General features: G+C 34.9%; 2 protein-coding genes and 1 long non-coding RNA gene across 8 annotated transcripts in view; 2 read left to right on the forward strand and 1 right to left on the reverse strand.

Moving 5' to 3' along the window:
* LOC109716787 overlaps positions 1-15,081 on the reverse strand; it is a 17,059-nt gene extending 1,978 nt beyond the window's left edge. The window contains exons 1-6 of one of the 6 annotated variants that reach the window (XR_002218047.1): positions 14,908-15,081; positions 14,556-14,829; positions 14,357-14,467; positions 14,179-14,266; positions 13,398-13,512; positions 12,602-12,739 (exon numbers count right to left, since the gene is read on the reverse strand). This is a non-coding gene — a long non-coding RNA (uncharacterized LOC109716787). Of the gene's footprint in view, positions 1-12,601; positions 12,740-12,770; positions 13,041-13,397; positions 13,513-14,178; positions 14,267-14,356; positions 14,468-14,555; positions 14,830-14,907 lie in introns of those variants that run through there. The other 5 variants (XR_002218042.1, XR_002218045.1, XR_002218043.1 and 2 more) reach the window with 5 other exon arrangements.
* Positions 8,473-11,896, forward strand: LOC109716785 (protein SAR DEFICIENT 1-like). Its single transcript, XM_020242355.1, has 9 exons — positions 8,473-8,654; positions 8,852-8,927; positions 9,045-9,100; positions 9,264-9,763; positions 10,424-10,584; positions 10,689-10,886; positions 10,989-11,085; positions 11,189-11,416; positions 11,468-11,896. Exons 1-8 carry the CDS (start codon positions 8,563-8,565, stop codon positions 11,374-11,376), a joined length of 1,368 nt encoding a protein of 455 aa, XP_020097944.1. The 5' UTR covers positions 8,473-8,562; the 3' UTR covers positions 11,377-11,416; positions 11,468-11,896.
* LOC109716786 lies at positions 15,209-16,637 on the forward strand. The gene is made up of 2 exons (XM_020242357.1): positions 15,209-15,907; positions 15,990-16,637. Exons 1-2 carry the CDS (start codon positions 15,809-15,811, stop codon positions 16,617-16,619), a joined length of 729 nt encoding a protein of 242 aa, XP_020097946.1. The 5' UTR covers positions 15,209-15,808; the 3' UTR covers positions 16,620-16,637.

The raw sequence follows: 17,128 nt of genomic DNA on the forward strand, positions 1-17,128 counted from the left end.
TATATATATATATATATATATATATATATATATAGAGAGAGAGAGAGAGAGAGAGAGAGAGAGAGAGAGAGTCTGGCTACTATGCTCTTATGAGTATAGAGTCTTTTGTACTCATAAATTTTTTACCGTTTGATCTACCCTTTAATCATTTTCACCCATTAGATTATACTATTCAACCAACCACCCACTCAACTCTAGGAGGCCCACTATCAACCTAACCGTAACCACTCTCATCCCAACCGCACATTTTTTCATCTGAATGGCCGAAAAGTTATAAGTACAAAGGGCTCTATACTGAGTATAAATATAATAGCCCCGGCCTATATATATAATATTTGTAAATTGTCTTGAATATTATTGTGAGTTTTTTTTTTTTAGTCATATTAACTATAATATGACATTTTATTTGATTATTTGTGAGACCCCAGATAGTCCTATATATATAATAGGGCTAAACTCTAAACCCGGCTTAAGCATTTTGGGTGGTGGCAATGCCCAAGAGGTTAAGAGAGTTAAGCGTGCTAGGACGGGAGTAGTCCTAGGATGGGTGACCCCCTGGGAAGTTGGGGCGTCACATTATTGTGTTATAAATATAATTTTAATTATCTATTTGCATGATATGCAACCTCTTTTGAACAAGATTAAATAATTTTATTGGAACGATTGATTATTTTTCATTATAGTTTTAATTTTTAAAAAAGTATTTGTCAATAATATAGACTATATTTACTATTTTTTATACTAAACTGGTATTTTTTTTTTTTATAAATTTTTACTTTAACAGTATCTACCCGCCGTAACGCACGGGTCACTATAGTAGTTAATTATTAAACCTTGTTTAATTAAAGTGCACGTTAGTGCTACCCTTTTTGTTATTTATGTGTATGTTGCATGGCTTGACACTGCTACTACTCAAAGTCCACACGCGGAAAGAGAAAAAGAAAAAGAGAGAGAGAGATGGAGAAAGATTAATAATTGTCAACGGAGATTCTTCTTAATTTGCTGACTCACATGAGATCTATCAACTAAGTATTATCAATAATATATAACGACTTTAGGGGTCTTTTCATGTAATTAGCATATAAACACTTCTTGTTGGCCCANCAATATAAAAAAATTGTGTGCATTAATTTAGTGTGCAATAAAATAACATTCAAAAAACATAAAATTTAATTAGTTTTTAAATACATGAGACACTTAAGATTATGTATAATTGAATTGACCGTCAAAATTAAATCTGATGTCCTATTATCAAAAATAAGACTATCGATAACAAATTAAGAGGCCACTGTGCGAAGTATATATGCTCAAGTAATATAAACAAATGTGTAAGATCTGCTTCTATACCCAACATATAAAATCCAAAATAGCACATGAGATCTATCAACTAAGTATTATCAATAATATATAACGACTTTAGGGGTCTTTTCATGTAATTAGCATATAAACACTTCTTGTTGGCCCATGTGCTATTTTGGATTTTATATGTTGGGTATAGAAGCAGATCTTACACATTTGTTTATATTACTTGAGCATATATACTTCGCACAGTGGCCTCTTAATTTGTTATCGATAGTCTTATTTTTGATAATAGGACATCAGATTTAATTTTGACGGTCAATTCAATTATACATAATCTTAAGTGTCTCATGTATTTAAAAACTAATTAAATTTTATGTTTTTTGAATGTTATTTTATTGCACACTAAATTAATGCACACAATTTTTTTATATTGATTTAGATTGTAAAAATAATATGTAAAATTTTAACCAATTTTCAATTGCTGGATACTTTTAAATTAACAAGTTAACCTTTTATGATTATATCAACCATTAAATTATCAATTTTTAGATCTTTGATTGATGGACAAATGACATAAAAAATTTAACAGATTAACTTTACAAAAACTCCATAAAGTCTATTTCATGTTTAACAACGTCATTTATAATCTTTTAATTCTATAAACTTTACAAAAGCTACACGAATTCTCCAGTGGATTGTAGAACTGACCTCAACTTAATTGTCATCTATTTTGATCTGACTATCTAAAATTTAAAAATTTTAATTTTGCTGCCTAATCTTTTAATTTATTTGATTTGAGCCAACTTCAAAATTTAAATGCGTCGTTTATCTTTACATATTTAATTAGCATATTTAATTTATGTAATTCATATAACTAAAAGTTTTTAAAGTAAGTAACTAGTTTAAATTTTTTATCCGAAGAACCATTAAATTATTTAAACCAAAAATTTGAAAGATTGAGTTATAAAATCAAAATTTTGAAAGGTTAACTGGGGCTTATAGTTCAGTTAAGTTCTATATATTTTTGACGTCCGATTATAAATTTAGATACTCTAGCAATGCAAATTTAGTAAAATTTTAGAGAAAAAAAAAAAAAGAAATGATGCGCTCAAAAAGCATACAGCATCACTATTCAACATTAGACAAACAAACATTAAAAAGTACCCTTGAAAAGGAAAGATGGGCCCAGACGCGTTTGCGATTTCTTTTTTAATTACTCTTTTTTTTTTAATTATTAAATCTATAGACGCGTTTATGATTGAAAGTGAGTTAGCAATGTGAGATGTACGTTGGTTGGTTGGTGATTTGTTTTCACTAAAACCCTAGAAAATTGGGAGTCAAAGTCTCTTCCTACGTGTACCGCGTGTCTCCTCCCACGCGGTACCTACTACAAGCAACCGCGTACTATATATAACATTCCAAGTTTAATTGATTTATTTAATTATCATCATAAAATGATTCTCTGTAATATACGTTGTACAAATTAGCTAGCTTTGTACAACCTTATAAATATATGTAGTACTAAACTATAATGGATCTACCAGAGAGCAAATAATTACTTCATGCTAAACGATATTGACATTAAAGTTTTTCTTTTTCTTAGTATGGACTTTTACCGTTTACCAAAGTACTTGGTTCTGAATCAATTATAAAAAATAATTTTTAGTTGTTACTTAGAACCAATCATGTATTTCATGTATGCCGATCGAATGTACGTAGGTGCATGCATCTGTTCTTTTATGTAGTATTTAAACACTTATTATTTGGGACGTATATATAATTAATGTTTGTCGATATTATAAACGTACGTTAGGTAAGTTGGAAGATGGTAGAAGTAGAGGCTCTTGCATATATGAGGATGAAAAATATGTCGTTCAAGGGACTATGTAGACGTACGAAAGTGATGCTATCAACAAGTCACTGTACAAGTCTCTTTCCTCTCACACTTTTTTTAGTTTAAATTAATTAAGCGCTTGCATGACCACGAAAGGGCATCCGGTTTTGGTCTTCGTAGAATATGGAACTCACGACTTTGAATGAACATATTTTACGATCACTTGCAATTTTAATTTCAATCTCTCCACAATGTAGGATTTAATATTTTAATTAACTTTCGAATAAATTAAGTCTTCTGGAGCTAGCTTTATATTCACAAAGGAAGGACGTTGTATTTGATTCAGGGATATTCTCTACATTCTCTACCACATATCAAGTAGAGAAAAACACGACTTACTCTTCTCTTACTGATCAGTTATTTCAGAATAATATGTTTAAAAGCTGATCTCATGGTTGGACAGTACAGCATTACTTTTGAGATTTTTTTGCACACGGATCATTGGCCCTCATATTTATATAGCATCAGTTTTAATGTTGCGACTAGTGTAGGAACCCGCGCGATGCTGTGGATAAAAATTTTTAGTAAAATTTTATATATTAATAAACAAATATAGAACGTTAAAAAAAAAGAAGAAGAAGGATACGATCATATTTGATTGAATTTAATAATATAAAAAGATATTAAACCTTTTAGAATAGAATTATAATTTAACGAAAGACAAAAAAGAACTATAGGAAAAGAAAATTGTTATATAAATATTGGACTCCTTCACACCCTCATTTAGGACAACCTCTACTGATCCCGATGATTTCGTGAGGTACCACAACGCCTTGAGCCCCTTTTCGGCGACTCTATATTCTAGTCGATACTTCTCGTCCTTGGGAGCCATTAGAGGAGGGGAAAGCAACTCCTTCATATAACTATACAATACATATTTAAGTACAAATATTACACATCTTCTCATAGATAGTAGGCCAAAAGTCAAGCGAAGAGGCATTTAAAAAAACAGAATAAATATAGTTTTTTTTAGAGAATAGAAGAAACAGCGTAGGCCCCCACCTCCCTCAAATTATAACTATACAATACATATTCAAGTACAAATAAATATTACACCTTTTCTCATAAATGGTAGGTCAAAAGTCACTGAAAAAAAAAGTATATGCAAGTAAATACAACGATAAGTGAATAGAGACATTTGAAAAAATAGAACAAATATAGTTTTTTAGAGAAGAGAATAAACAGTTTAGAGTCCCACCTCCCTTAAATTAAGGGGGTACATCCACATAGGATTTAGGAATGAGAATTCATACATAGGTATAGACAGATGGTTGGATATATACATAATAATTTTTTGTTGGGAGTATTGGTTCAGAGATTTTGACATGAGAGTTTGATTTGAGTTCATTAATTGTAGAATCTTGGCAACAATCGATCTTTTTCATTAATAAAAGATTTCACCAAGAAGTCATGATTTTGATCATCAGATTTTAATTTGTTCCAACTAAGGCATTGAATTTTATTATTTCTATTCTAGTCGGATTACACTATATATTTAAACTTAGTTTTTTTTTTATAAATAATGTCATGGCAGCAAATTCAGCTACAAAAAAATGACATAAAAGACCAATTTACATAAAAAATCCACTGTTTTTGCATCACATTTTTACAAAATTGGATCGTATATACTTTTCAATTGGCAGAATAGAGCTGATTTTTTAAAACAAAACCAAAACGTCATTATTGTTTCTCTCCTTCTCTCTTTCTTCTTTTGAATATTTGAAAAGTACGACTGAATATCATAATTGCATTGTAATTTTTTTCTCAAAACTCATACTTTCATCTGATACAATACTAGAAGAGTTAAAAATAATAAGAAAAAATAAAATAATACAATTATATCTCAAATAGTACAATCTAAATATAAAATCATGCAATACTGGTACAAGTTTACACAAAAAAAGTACAACACAAATAATATGTACTTTTAAACTTTGAAACTTTTACTAAAAAATAACAAAATGTTGCACCTTTGATTGAATGTTGCACTATTAGAGAATATGTTGCACAATATAAAAACGGTATTGCATAATTTTAAACTTAAAATCTCAACAAGACTCTAACCTTAAATAGATGTTATCTTTATTAAAAAGCACAACTAATAAGTTATAATTGTATATATTTTTTTTTGAGAGACATAAATCTTCTTCTGATACAAAAATACAAAATAAATATAACAATCAAAGAAGAATAGTGCACAACATATTCTAAATCTTACACTATTCTATCAAATAGTGCAATATATTTTTCAATATTGCAGCATTTCTGTTTTCTCTACTAGTGCAGGTTTTGAGTAAATTGTGTAACTATCGTATAAATTGTACAATATTTTATTTGTATTAATTGTATTATTTAGTTTTTTTATTTGTATTGCAATTATTATTTTTTTTTTTTGAATTTGCCGCATAGCAATCAACGAGGAGAGCGAACGAGAGACTTATCTTTTGCGTGTCATTACAAAAGACTAACGTCTTAAGCCCGCTTGCACTTAATTGAAAGCCTTCGCCTCTGTGGGTAAAAGGGTATTTTGGTCATATACATTAAAGAAAATTTGGGTTGAATATGTAAAAATAAAAAAAATGGTTCACTTTTGCAAAAACTAAAGACTAGTGGATTTTTCAGAATTTTTTATGCAAAAAAGCCTAATTATAACTCCTGGTCGTTTTAATTGCTATATTATATCAAAATTAAAATTATTCAATTATTTTATTATTGATCTCAAAATGTGATTTGATAAGTAAATGAAGAATATAAATATTAAAAATATCATTCTTTAATAATTTAGTTTTTAGAGAAAAACGATTACTAATTCGTACAATTTAACATAGTATTAAAATAAAATGTCCTGAGTTCGAGTCCCACCAAACTTCTTTCTCTCTCTCTTTATATATATATATATATATATATAATTGAGCTAGCTTCTATACTTTTAAAAGTAAAGTTATTGGTGCTTATATGTTTTCGGCCCTTGGATTAAGGGATATGTGGTTAGGATGATAGTAATTATTTAAGGTTGATCGAGTAGATTGTTGGTTAAATAGTATGACTTAACGGATGAAAATGATCAAAAAGATAAATCTAACTGTGAAAAATTTACAAATACCAAATATTTATTATTTTTAAAAATATCATAGTCGGACTCTATATATATATAGAGAGAGAGTGAGAGAGAGAGCAGGGCTGCTATACTCTCAGGAGCACGGAGGCCTCCGTGCTCCTGAGCTATTTTCGATGATGGAATTTTCGAATCGACGATCGGCTCCGTTAGACTTGATCTAGCGCATTTGAAGTTTGTAGAAAATAATTTTTGCAATTTTTTGATATCATTTACCTAGTAATTGAAAGGATTCAAAATCCATAATTTTTAATGGTTGATATCTGCCGTTTTCAAGTTTAACGGTATAGAAGTATTAAAATCAGATGAAATTTTGATACAAAATTTTTTATACTATTTACAACAAGATCAATATTTCTGATCGAAAATTTTAGTGCTATATCACCACTTTTTATAGAATTTTTATTTTCAGCCGTTAAAAATTATTAATTTTGAATCCTTTCGATTGCTAGATAAATGATACGAAAAATCGCAAAAATTATTTTCTAGAAACTTCAAATACGCTAGATCAAGTTTAACGGAGCCGATCGTCGATTCGAAAACTTCATCATCGAAAACGGCTCAGAAGCACGGAGGCTTCTGTGCTCTTGAGAGCACAGCAACCCTGCTCTCTCTCTCTCTCTCTATATATATATATATATATAATTCTACCCTGTAGCTCCCCCCCCCCCCCTTTTTCCACTAGGCTAACTAATTTTCCAGTCAGTAGTACGGTTTTCTTAAAGTAGACTGGTGTACATGAAATTTAGAACTACACATTTTAGAGAGCATTCGGTAAAGTACGGAGCTTACCATATATGTACCTAAAAAGAGGGGGTATAGATATTATCCTGACAAAATCAAACCTAGCTATTGTTGCAAATACACAAGTTTTGGCAAGTTTTCTCGAGTAAGAAGACAAGGGGATTTCATGAGAAATGAAATTTGTACAAAAAAATTAAAAAAAAAAGGTGAAAATTGGTGTGTGATCAAGCAACACGTACGTCCTAGGTGTCATGCGCGGGGTTAAGTTCTTCCCCATCCTCTGATCTAATTGGACAAACTATCCTTGTTGCCAACCCCACCATTAAGGACGACAATGGGTACGGATACCTAAAATTTTATTCTAATCTAAAGTCGAACGGAGCGAATTTATCTGATACTAAATGGATATGGTTTCGAATATGGATATCAGAAACAAAAACTTGACGGATATAGATTCAGATATAGATTTTAACTGTATCCGACCCAAATCCAAATTTATTTTACATTATATAAAATATTTATATAAAAATTTGATATTATATTTGAATTTGTATTTTAAAAATTTAGATTTAATGTAATATATACTTTGAAATATTGAAAAAAGAAATAATTGTTTTGGGTTCGGATTTTCGGGTTCAATGGGGTTTAGGTTCGGGTTAGATTTTTTGTCGGGTTAGGATTTGGATATGGATTTATAAAGTCCGTTAGATTTGGATTTCGGATTTGAAGTTTGGATTCTAATTCGAGTTTTTAAAAATTCATCCCGAATCAGCGGTGGACATCCCTGCCCACCATCTTGGTCCTATTGTGGGAACATCTCTATATGCGCGCAGGTACATGGGTTAATTAATCAGAAATATTAAACTGTAAAAAATCGCATAAAGGGCCCGTTTGGTAGCTTTGCTGGAGGATATTATACTGTTGTTTTAAAAACACTCTTCAAAAGGTATATAATATATGGAGAACCTTTTTATTAATTAAACTGTATCTAAATAGTCTTTTTCTACAACAAAATCAGAAGCTTCAAGTAAAAATTTTTTCTTTTCGAGATAAAGCAGAAACTTTAGTATATATATTTTTTAATTACAAACTAACATGAGCCAATATAGCTGAAAACAAAAATAAAAGCAAACCCAGATTAATATATATATATATATATACATATGCAAGCCTAGCTTAAAATATAACTTTAGCAGTTGTGGTTTGGGTTCTAATTTTCACAGGAGAGAGAGAGAGAGAGAGTTGACTGTTTGAGAGTGTGACATCAGCCAACCAACATAAGCCACGACCCACCCTTCCATCTCACCTTCCAAGCATTTTCTAATCAACTTCTTCTTTCTTTAGTAATTAATAAACTGGCCAGGCCCCATTACGGCTTCTTCATGTGTATATAAATAATAGGCAGCTTCCCTTGCATTCTCTCACGTACTACACAAACAATCTCCCCCAACCTCCGCCTAATTTAATTACTTGCACTTTATTTGTGGTCACAACTAATTAGCAACTAATGGCAGCTAAGAGGCTGCACAGCGATTCCGATCACCACCCGGCCGACAAAACGGATGATAAACGCATGCGACGGTTACCGTCTTTCTCCACGTTAGTGTTAATTCTCAATTTTTACATGCTTAATTAATTCCTCAGCTTTTTCTTTACATATATATATATATATATATATATATATATATATATGTTGTCCTTTTTTATCCAATACGTACAGTAGATATCATATATATGTATATATGCCATGTAATTAATTAATGTTTTCGTTTCCATTTTGATTTCCATTTGGACAGAGTGATTAGAGAAGCTATGATGAGGAAGTCTTTGCAAAACTTCTTTTTTACTCTGGAACCGCTCCTTCGCAAAGTGGTATGTATGTTTATATATATATTCTTTACATGCATGAATACTTCCGTAAATCTTATATATTTATTCTAATCCCACTATTTTTTTTAAATTTTTTTTTTTATTTTTCTTTATGAATAGGTGCAAGAAGAGGTCGAACGCGTACTAGTGCTTCATACTCCACGTATGCTTGAAAGGTAATTATTCCCTGTATTCTTATCATTCTTAATTGACCGTTCCTAGTACACGATCGTTCTCCGGTATCATTAATTTGTAGTAAACTATTGATCAATTAACGCACCACAAATCACAGAAATATTAAAAGGGGTGCATATATGTGATAATTAATTTCTTTCGCAGGCCTCAGCAGAAGCAAATCGAGGCGATGGAATCGTCGGGCATGAAACTAATCTTCAAAAGCCAGCCCTTTCTTCCGATTTTCACCGGCAGCAAGGTAGAAGATGCGGAGAATAGCCCTCTCCAAATCCTCCTTGCGGATACTTGTAGTAACGGGGAGTACTGTTCCCCTTTATCTTATCCCTCACCATTGAAGTTAGAGTTGGTCGTTCTTGATGGTGATTTCCCTCCTGACGGCCGTGAGAACTGGACGCCCGCGGAGTTTCAGAAGGCCATTCTCAAGGAACGGAACGGCAAGAGGCCGCTTCTCACGGGCGACGTGAATGTTATACTGAGGGACGGAATTGTTATGATCACGGAGCTACAGTTCACGGACAATTCGAGCTGGGTGAGGAGCAGGCATTTTAGGATCGGAGTGAGAGTCGTTCCCGGGAGCTACGACGGGCCGAGGATCAAAGAAGCCATGACCGAGCCCTTCACTGTCAAAGATCACCGCGGAGAATGTAAGTGCATAATATATATATATTTTTCACTTTTCTCTTGGAGTACTTTTCTCTATAACTTGTATCTCCTACATAATCTCGATCGTCCAGTAAATTTTTCAACGAGAAATATTAATTATTTGGAACCGTCATAGCTAGATTCTTCGTTTTAGAACTTACCAATTAAGTTAATGTAAATAATTAAATAAATATGATAACTATGCATGGTTTATATAGGAATTAAACTTAAAAGAAGACTTAATAGTTGAGGGAGCCAGTCAATTTTGCGCGTTACTTTTAAGAGTTTTGGGGGCCCTTTATGTCGGCGCTGCTTACCGAAAGCAAGTTGACGGAACCTAAATTTGAGTTGTCGATGGGTTTGAAGACTTGGGTCCACTGCAATTCTGTGACTTCTGAGATTCATTTGGAGAGTTCATACAGAGTAAGATCTTACATATTCTAGCTAGGGAGAGAAATACATATATTTATTTGTAGTAGTAATTTGATTTGAAAGTAACATGTGAACTAAAAAGTGCAAGTGGCCCACACGTTTTTCATTCAAATTAGAACCTAAATCGCCGGCCCAATAAAGATCTTTCTTTCATGCTTTTCACATATCAAGTTATTGCTAGAACACGACTAGCCCAATTACTAGCTAACAATATCAGAAATCCTCTACAGTGTACAGGAAACACCACCCCCCCTATCTTGGTGACGAGGTGTGGAGACTGGAGAAGATTGGAAAGGATGGAGCCTTCCACAAAAAGCTGGCGTTGCAGCACGTAAACACCGTTCAGGACTTCTTGAAGCTATTTGAAGTCGATCGCCATCACCTCCGTGAGGTAAGGGGGAAGGGGAAAAAACAAAAAAAAAATCAATCTAACTCGATGATGTCATCTTGATCAATCGATGATCGTCTAAATACTCCCTCCTTTTCTGAATTTAGATACTGGGGGCGGGGATGTCCGATCGAATGTGGGAGGTCACGGTAAATCATGCAAAAGAATGCGTCCTCGGAGACAAGATTTACGTGCACCGTGGGCCACAATGCACTCTCTTTCTAAACCCGATTTGCCAAGTCGTGAAAATTGTATTCGGCGATATGAGTTACGACTCGACGAAGGAGCTCCCCAGAACTCAGAAAGTAAGCGATACAAATTTTTGATTCAATTCTTTGAATATCTGGCTTTTAGACAATTTAATTACCAATGATAAGTTTTTTTTTTTTTTTTCTTTAAATTTGCAGAACTATGTACAGCAGCTGGTCCAAGAGGCCTACCGACAATGGGACGCATTAGAAGAGGCTGAAGGTCTTTTTCCTGGGAACATTCCCCTAATTCCAAGTTAGTAGCCAAAATTCAAATAGCATTCGGACTTCCCACTCAAATTCGAGACTCCTGTTTCTATGATTGTTCTAACTGATCTGCTGATTAACTTATTGAACAGATGAATCCGTCATGCATGAAGACTCAGGAATATTACTGAACTGGAACCCTAATGACACCCAAGGAGGAGGAGCAACAGACAATTACCGAGTGGAGGGTTTTGAAGAAGATGAGACCCCAGCAGGAAACTGGCAAGTTGCCTATAGTGGTTCAACCGGATGGGGTTACATGCACAACATGACTGGCTAAAACCATAGCAAAAATATTTGCTTCAGCTTTTGAGAAAACCAAAAAAAAAAAAAAAAGCGGGTATCCTGCTACCTTTCTCTCTCTCAAAAAAAAAAAAAAAAAAAAAAAAAAAATGCCCTGTTTCAGAAATCTGCAGCTTGAAGAGAAGCTGGGAATAGAGTAGGTGTACATTACTAAGAATAAAAGGGGAATGAAGTTTTAATTAGGTAATTAATTGCTGCAGCCCTGTTGCTTGCACTAAGATGACTACGTTCTTGGTATTTGTTAATTCTTTCAATTCTGTTTTCTCGTAGGATGCATGATGTTTTAGGTTTGCGTTGAGCCTAAATTTGTTGTGAAGAGGTGGATGTAATATGATTTATCATTTGCAACCACTAGAACATGTGTAATTTGTGTTCTAAGTAGAGTTGTTTCCTTCCCTATAGTATCAACGAAATTATAGTAAAGAAAATAAATCTTCTTTACTTGTATCCAACTAGCTAGCTCTTGAATGAAGATTGGTTTACATTTTACTTCATGATTGAGTACATCTTGCATCCATCTTGATCTGTAAACATCTATCTTTTACCGGACTTGAAAAATCAAGAAGGTGAAATTATGTGCATGGATGTGTTTTGGCACAATTAAATAAAAGAAAATAAAAGCCAACTAGTTCATTAATAAAGTTGCTCCCTCAAAGAGCCAAAACTGAAAGTTAGAGTGATAAATAACACCAAGTCATTGGTACTATCAGATTTTTCAATGAAGGAATGTGTGGTTAGGATGATAGTGGTCCCGTAGGGTTAATTGGTGGTTGGTTAAATAGTATGATCTAACGGATAGCAATGATCAAAGTGGTAAATCGAACGGTGAAAAATTTGGTAGCACTAAGTGTCACGTCCCGCTATCGCCAATTTGGTCGATCCGGGCCCGTACACAGATGCCGAACGGACAGAACCTCCTCTGTCCGCCCAAGGCTCAACAACAACGAGTACATATATAAAGAAATAAACAATTCCCAGTATAACATTTCAATATACATGGCTTGCACGAGGGCAAGCAACAATCACAAGTGATAGTAAGTTAACTAAACATGAAATTCACTGTAATTTAAAACTTTCAAACTGAACTGTATAACTGAAATATTTAGTGATTTACATGCTTTATAATACATTCATTTATATGTCTCTGTACATCAAAATGTCTCACATGAACTCAAAATAGTAAACTACTATACTCTGGTGTCAGCTAGCTAGGCTGCAGGGCTCTTACTACGGTCCTCGGCCACACCGCTCGCACTGAAACCTGTATGGTTAGTGGTATGAGAACTACTGAAAGTTCCCAGTGGGTTCGACCGCCGAATTCGCCGACTCACCCACTAGGTCTACTCAGGCATATGTAGGCAAGAAAGTAAACAGATAGTAACCAACTATAACATGTAACTACTACAATGCCTGTACAAAGCTGAAAGAACAATATATAAAACTGTAATATGCATGCATGCTTTACTGAATTTACCCAATCCATTAGTTAACCCTTTGGTTAACAACAACTCACTGACACTATCCCAAATATCGGGGAGACGCAACCTGCACCCGACGGGACTGTCAACTGGGGGAGACGCACCTCCTGGTCCAGTAAAGATGACTACTCCGGAGCTCATCGTTCAAGGAGGAGCGACCTACCTTGAACCAAACGAATGTGAGTATGATCTGATCCTCCTTTAGAGGATTCAACAATAGACAATGTCACACTTTAAATCTAACTAGCTTTTTATGCTAGTTTCACAATTCCATTACTCGATGCTAACCAAATCTCTAGTTAGAATGTCACCAAGTTTACTATTGTTATAGTCCATGCATTCATAAAGTTCTATGTCCACATTCTATTGTTCATATATTCTCATGTCGAAAGCATTTGCATAATCAATTCTCATTTACATATTATCAATACTCTATAATGCATGATTACAATGTAAATATGCTCAATAAATTATCATAGACATAAAAGGTGATTCAAAGATTTCGGATAGCACCACTCACCTGTAGGGATGCCAACAGCTAGAATCAGCGTCTCGAACTGTGTCAATAACGAGCTCTTGCGACTCCGTGCAAATAGAGCTTAAACGGCTTCTACCGTAATTCGTGCGTCGCCGACCTGTCGGAATGTCAATTTAGACTTCCGAGCATGTTTAACTTTCATTTATAAAGGAATAAAGGAGATTAAACTAAGGTCACGTTCACATATTTTACAAGTTTGCATTTCTACTCCCAACTCATCCATCTAGTGTCAACATACCCACATATATATATATATATATATAGCTTGGCATTGCATAGCTCTACACTTTAGTAACCAAGAACCTGCTATTAACTTCTCCTTAGAGCCAATTAAACATCACTCTCAATCAGGTTTTAGAGTATTCTTACCTCAGATTTTATCCTCCAACCTTTCCTTCATATGTACATATAGATATATACGCCTACATACATGTAGTTTGCATAGTTTCAAGGTTTCTATAACAAGTAGAAACTTTAATAATCTTTCAATTCCATTTCCTTCAACAACTGCTTTCACTCTACTTTAGGTTTTCCCTCTTAACCACATGCACCTATTCGTCTATATGTACATATGCATACTTACATACTATACATAACATAGGTTAGCTTAATAGAGTTCAGCTAGGAGTTATCAATGCAGTTTTGCATTTTCATCAATTCAAACACTCCTAGATTTCCTAATTAGCATCTTCTATAACAATTAATTAAACCTCAATCAAAACTTAATCAATTTTTTTTTCCCTCAATTCATTGCTCCCTTGACCTGTTTTCAGCTTATACTCAAATCTGTATCATGCTGAAATTCTGCATAATGCAGAAATTTCAGCACTTCGGCTTCTTCTTCGCAGCCCCTATACCAATACAATTTAAGTAATTCAAGTATTTATAACCTCTTTAAAGAAACTCCTATCATTCAACTCAGGGAAGAACTATCCACTTACCCAATTCGAAGCTTCACCAAGCTCTCTTTTTCAATTCCAATAGCAAGTAATCTATGCTGAAATTCTACACAATGCAGAAATTTCAGCACTTCGGCTTCTCTTTCGCAGCCCCTACAAGCACAGAACAAGTACTTCTCTTGCTTAGAACCCTTCTAGAGTAACTAATATAACTCCAACCAGGGATAAGCATCAATCTTACCTCAATTTGCAGCTCCAACAAGCTTTCTTTCAGCTCCAACAACAGGAAGTTTCTGCTAAAATTCTTCTTCACTATTTTGCTCCACAGCTCCTTAAATTTCAGCACAATTAATTCTCTATTCACTACTCTTTTAGGGTACTAGTATTACTCAACCAGGGGAAGTATCAACCATACTTAAATTTAAAATTCCCCCAAGGTCTCTCTCTCAGCTCAGATCCTCAAGGGCTCCACAAGGTAGCTCTACTCAGCCCATTAATTCACCAAGTTACTAGTTCTGACAGCAATGAAGTCTTCATCAATATCTTCTCTAAGGTAACTAACTTGGTTAAAATCAAATATCAATTAAGCTTACCTCGATTAAGTACTTTCTTTGGTTATTCTCAGCTTCAAAGACCTTTCTTGCAACTCCCACCAGGTTTTGCTTACCTCCAACAGCAACAATTCAATTCCCTGAAGCCTTTTCTTCACTACTCTGCTCCTAAGGCTGAGAGAAAAAGAGAGGAGAAAAAGGGATAAGAACAAGCTGGTGGAGGGGTGTTCCAATACGTGTTCACCTTCAGATTAACTGGGATTAAGGGATAAGACTGAAAAATTGCTACTTAACCCTCCTAAATGCTGAAACTGCATTGTAACCTGCAGGTTTACAATTCAGTCCCTGCAGTTCGCAATTTAGTCCCTGCAGACTTACAATGCACTCCCTGCACTAACCAGAACCTGGCAGCAGCAATTTGAAGCCTTTGTCGCGCATCTAATTCATTCCGAGACCACTTAAACACTTCCAAGACGTACTAACACACTTCCACAAGTTATCAAATTAATTTGAAAGCAATTAATTTTCAATTTTGTATTAATTTGATCATTTTGACCAAATCGACTAAAAATTTCAGCTTTGGAGTAGCAATAGCAATTGGAGGTCTTTAGCCACTCCAATTCCATTCTTATCTATTCTCACATTTTCAAAACCTGTCACTTGCTGTTCTCAAGCTAATAATTAAATTCAGAAACATTTAATTTCCATTTTAGCATTATTGTGACCACTTTGATCACAATTAGCCTCTAATCAAATTTCAACTTATTACAATATACCAATTCACGTGGAGACCATCCGTCGCTTCACATCTCAGGGGTGGCCAGATGAGGATTGGGCCCACTTTCATTCTGCACACATCGAGAGATGGGGACAGCGATTACAGGCTACTATTGACCAACATCCGATTGTCGGTGATGACCCGGTTCAGGCGACATCGATTTATATGGAGTGGTATTGGCAGATCACGAGAAGATGGATTTCTCGTCCAGTACAGCGTCCACCATTGACTTACCAGCCTCGCGGCCAGATCGAGAGAGCTTTGGTACGTCACTCATATGTTAATTTTTTTTTTAATCTTATATTTAATATAGATTGCAAATAGTGAGTTCTTATCTATAATGCAGGTGGACGCATTACGACAGGCTCAAATGGGCATCAGAGGGCTAGTTCATGATCGACCTTCTTACGATGCGATGGTAGAGACATTGACGAGCATGGATGTCCATATTGAGTCAGTACTGGAGTACATTCCTTCCATACCTGTCGCCGCTGATGTTGGAGGTCGAGATTTTGGTCAACCCTCGACATCGGGTCATCACAGGAGACACTCACCGACATCTACTGTATCATACTCGAGATCGAGCCTACGAGTGTCACGATCTCCATCTCCTAGTGATGTTGCAGATATACTCGCCGCCCCTTCAAGATTTCCTTCCTTGCCATTGGACTTGGACTCGCTTCCGCCGCCAGTTTCTCGAGAGCACTTTAGATTAGTCTACTCTCGACGTCATGCCGCGTCATCATCACAGGTCCGCCCAGCATCTACACCGGCCACTATCGAGGGTGATCGACCTGAGTCAGAGGAGACTCAGGCGGTTCCGGAGCATCCCGAGGGCATTATCATTGCGGATCTCGATCAGATGGCCGGTATCGAGGCTCTTGATGACGTACCTATTGCTGAGCTTGATGTACAGGGTGGCCGTAGACGTGGACGTGGCCGAGGACGTCGAGGGAGAGGAAGATCGAGAGACTGATTGTATTTTTTTTATTTAGAGAACATACTTTGTATAATATTATATAATACTTGATTTAGTTCATATTTGTATATTTGTAAGTGTTTTGTTTGATATTTTTATCCGGTTGATTGTATTTTGTTATTCCACTCGTGATGTTGTGTTTCTTGTTTGAATATTTGTTATCGTGAAAAAACTTGCCTCAAACTTGTTGAAGTTGACGCCAAAATTGAGCAGAAATTAGCACCTGGTGCTGTTTGCACTAAAGGCGGTGAATGGTTCACCGCCTTTAGTGCAAATCCAGAAACCCGCAAAAAAATGGCTAAGTCCTGAACTGGGGGCTTTTACACAGATAAGACAGTGAACCATTCATCGTCTTTAGTGCAGCACAGATAAGACGGTGAACCATTCACCGTCTTATCAATGTTTTAGGCCGCACTCTAGTACTTGGCCAAATTAGGCTAGGTGGGAGTTTACTCTAAAGACGGTGAAGCGTTCACCGGCTAATGAAGACGGTAAACAATTCACCA

The sequence above is a fragment of the Ananas comosus genome, linkage group 10 (genome assembly GCF_001540865.1).
Source record: "Ananas comosus cultivar F153 linkage group 10, ASM154086v1, whole genome shotgun sequence".
NCBI classification, from domain to species: Eukaryota; Viridiplantae; Streptophyta; class Magnoliopsida; order Poales; family Bromeliaceae; genus Ananas; species Ananas comosus.

Excerpts from the sequence above, each read along its gene's own strand:
- LOC109716785 (XM_020242355.1), top strand. The coding sequence starts at position 8,563 with ATGGCAGCTAAGAGGCTGCACAGCGATTCCGATCACCACCCGGCCGAC. Across the intron at positions 9,764-10,423 it reads CAAAGATCACCGCGGAGAAT|TGTACAGGAAACACCACCCC; the intron begins GTAAGTGCATAA and ends AATCCTCTACAG. Across the intron at positions 11,086-11,188 it reads GAACATTCCCCTAATTCCAA|ATGAATCCGTCATGCATGAA; the intron begins GTTAGTAGCCAA and ends CTTATTGAACAG.
- LOC109716786 (XM_020242357.1), top strand. The coding sequence starts at position 15,809 with ATGGAGTGGTATTGGCAGATCACGAGAAGATGGATTTCTCGTCCAGTA. Across the intron at positions 15,908-15,989 it reads GCCAGATCGAGAGAGCTTTG|GTGGACGCATTACGACAGGC; the intron begins GTACGTCACTCA and ends TCTATAATGCAG.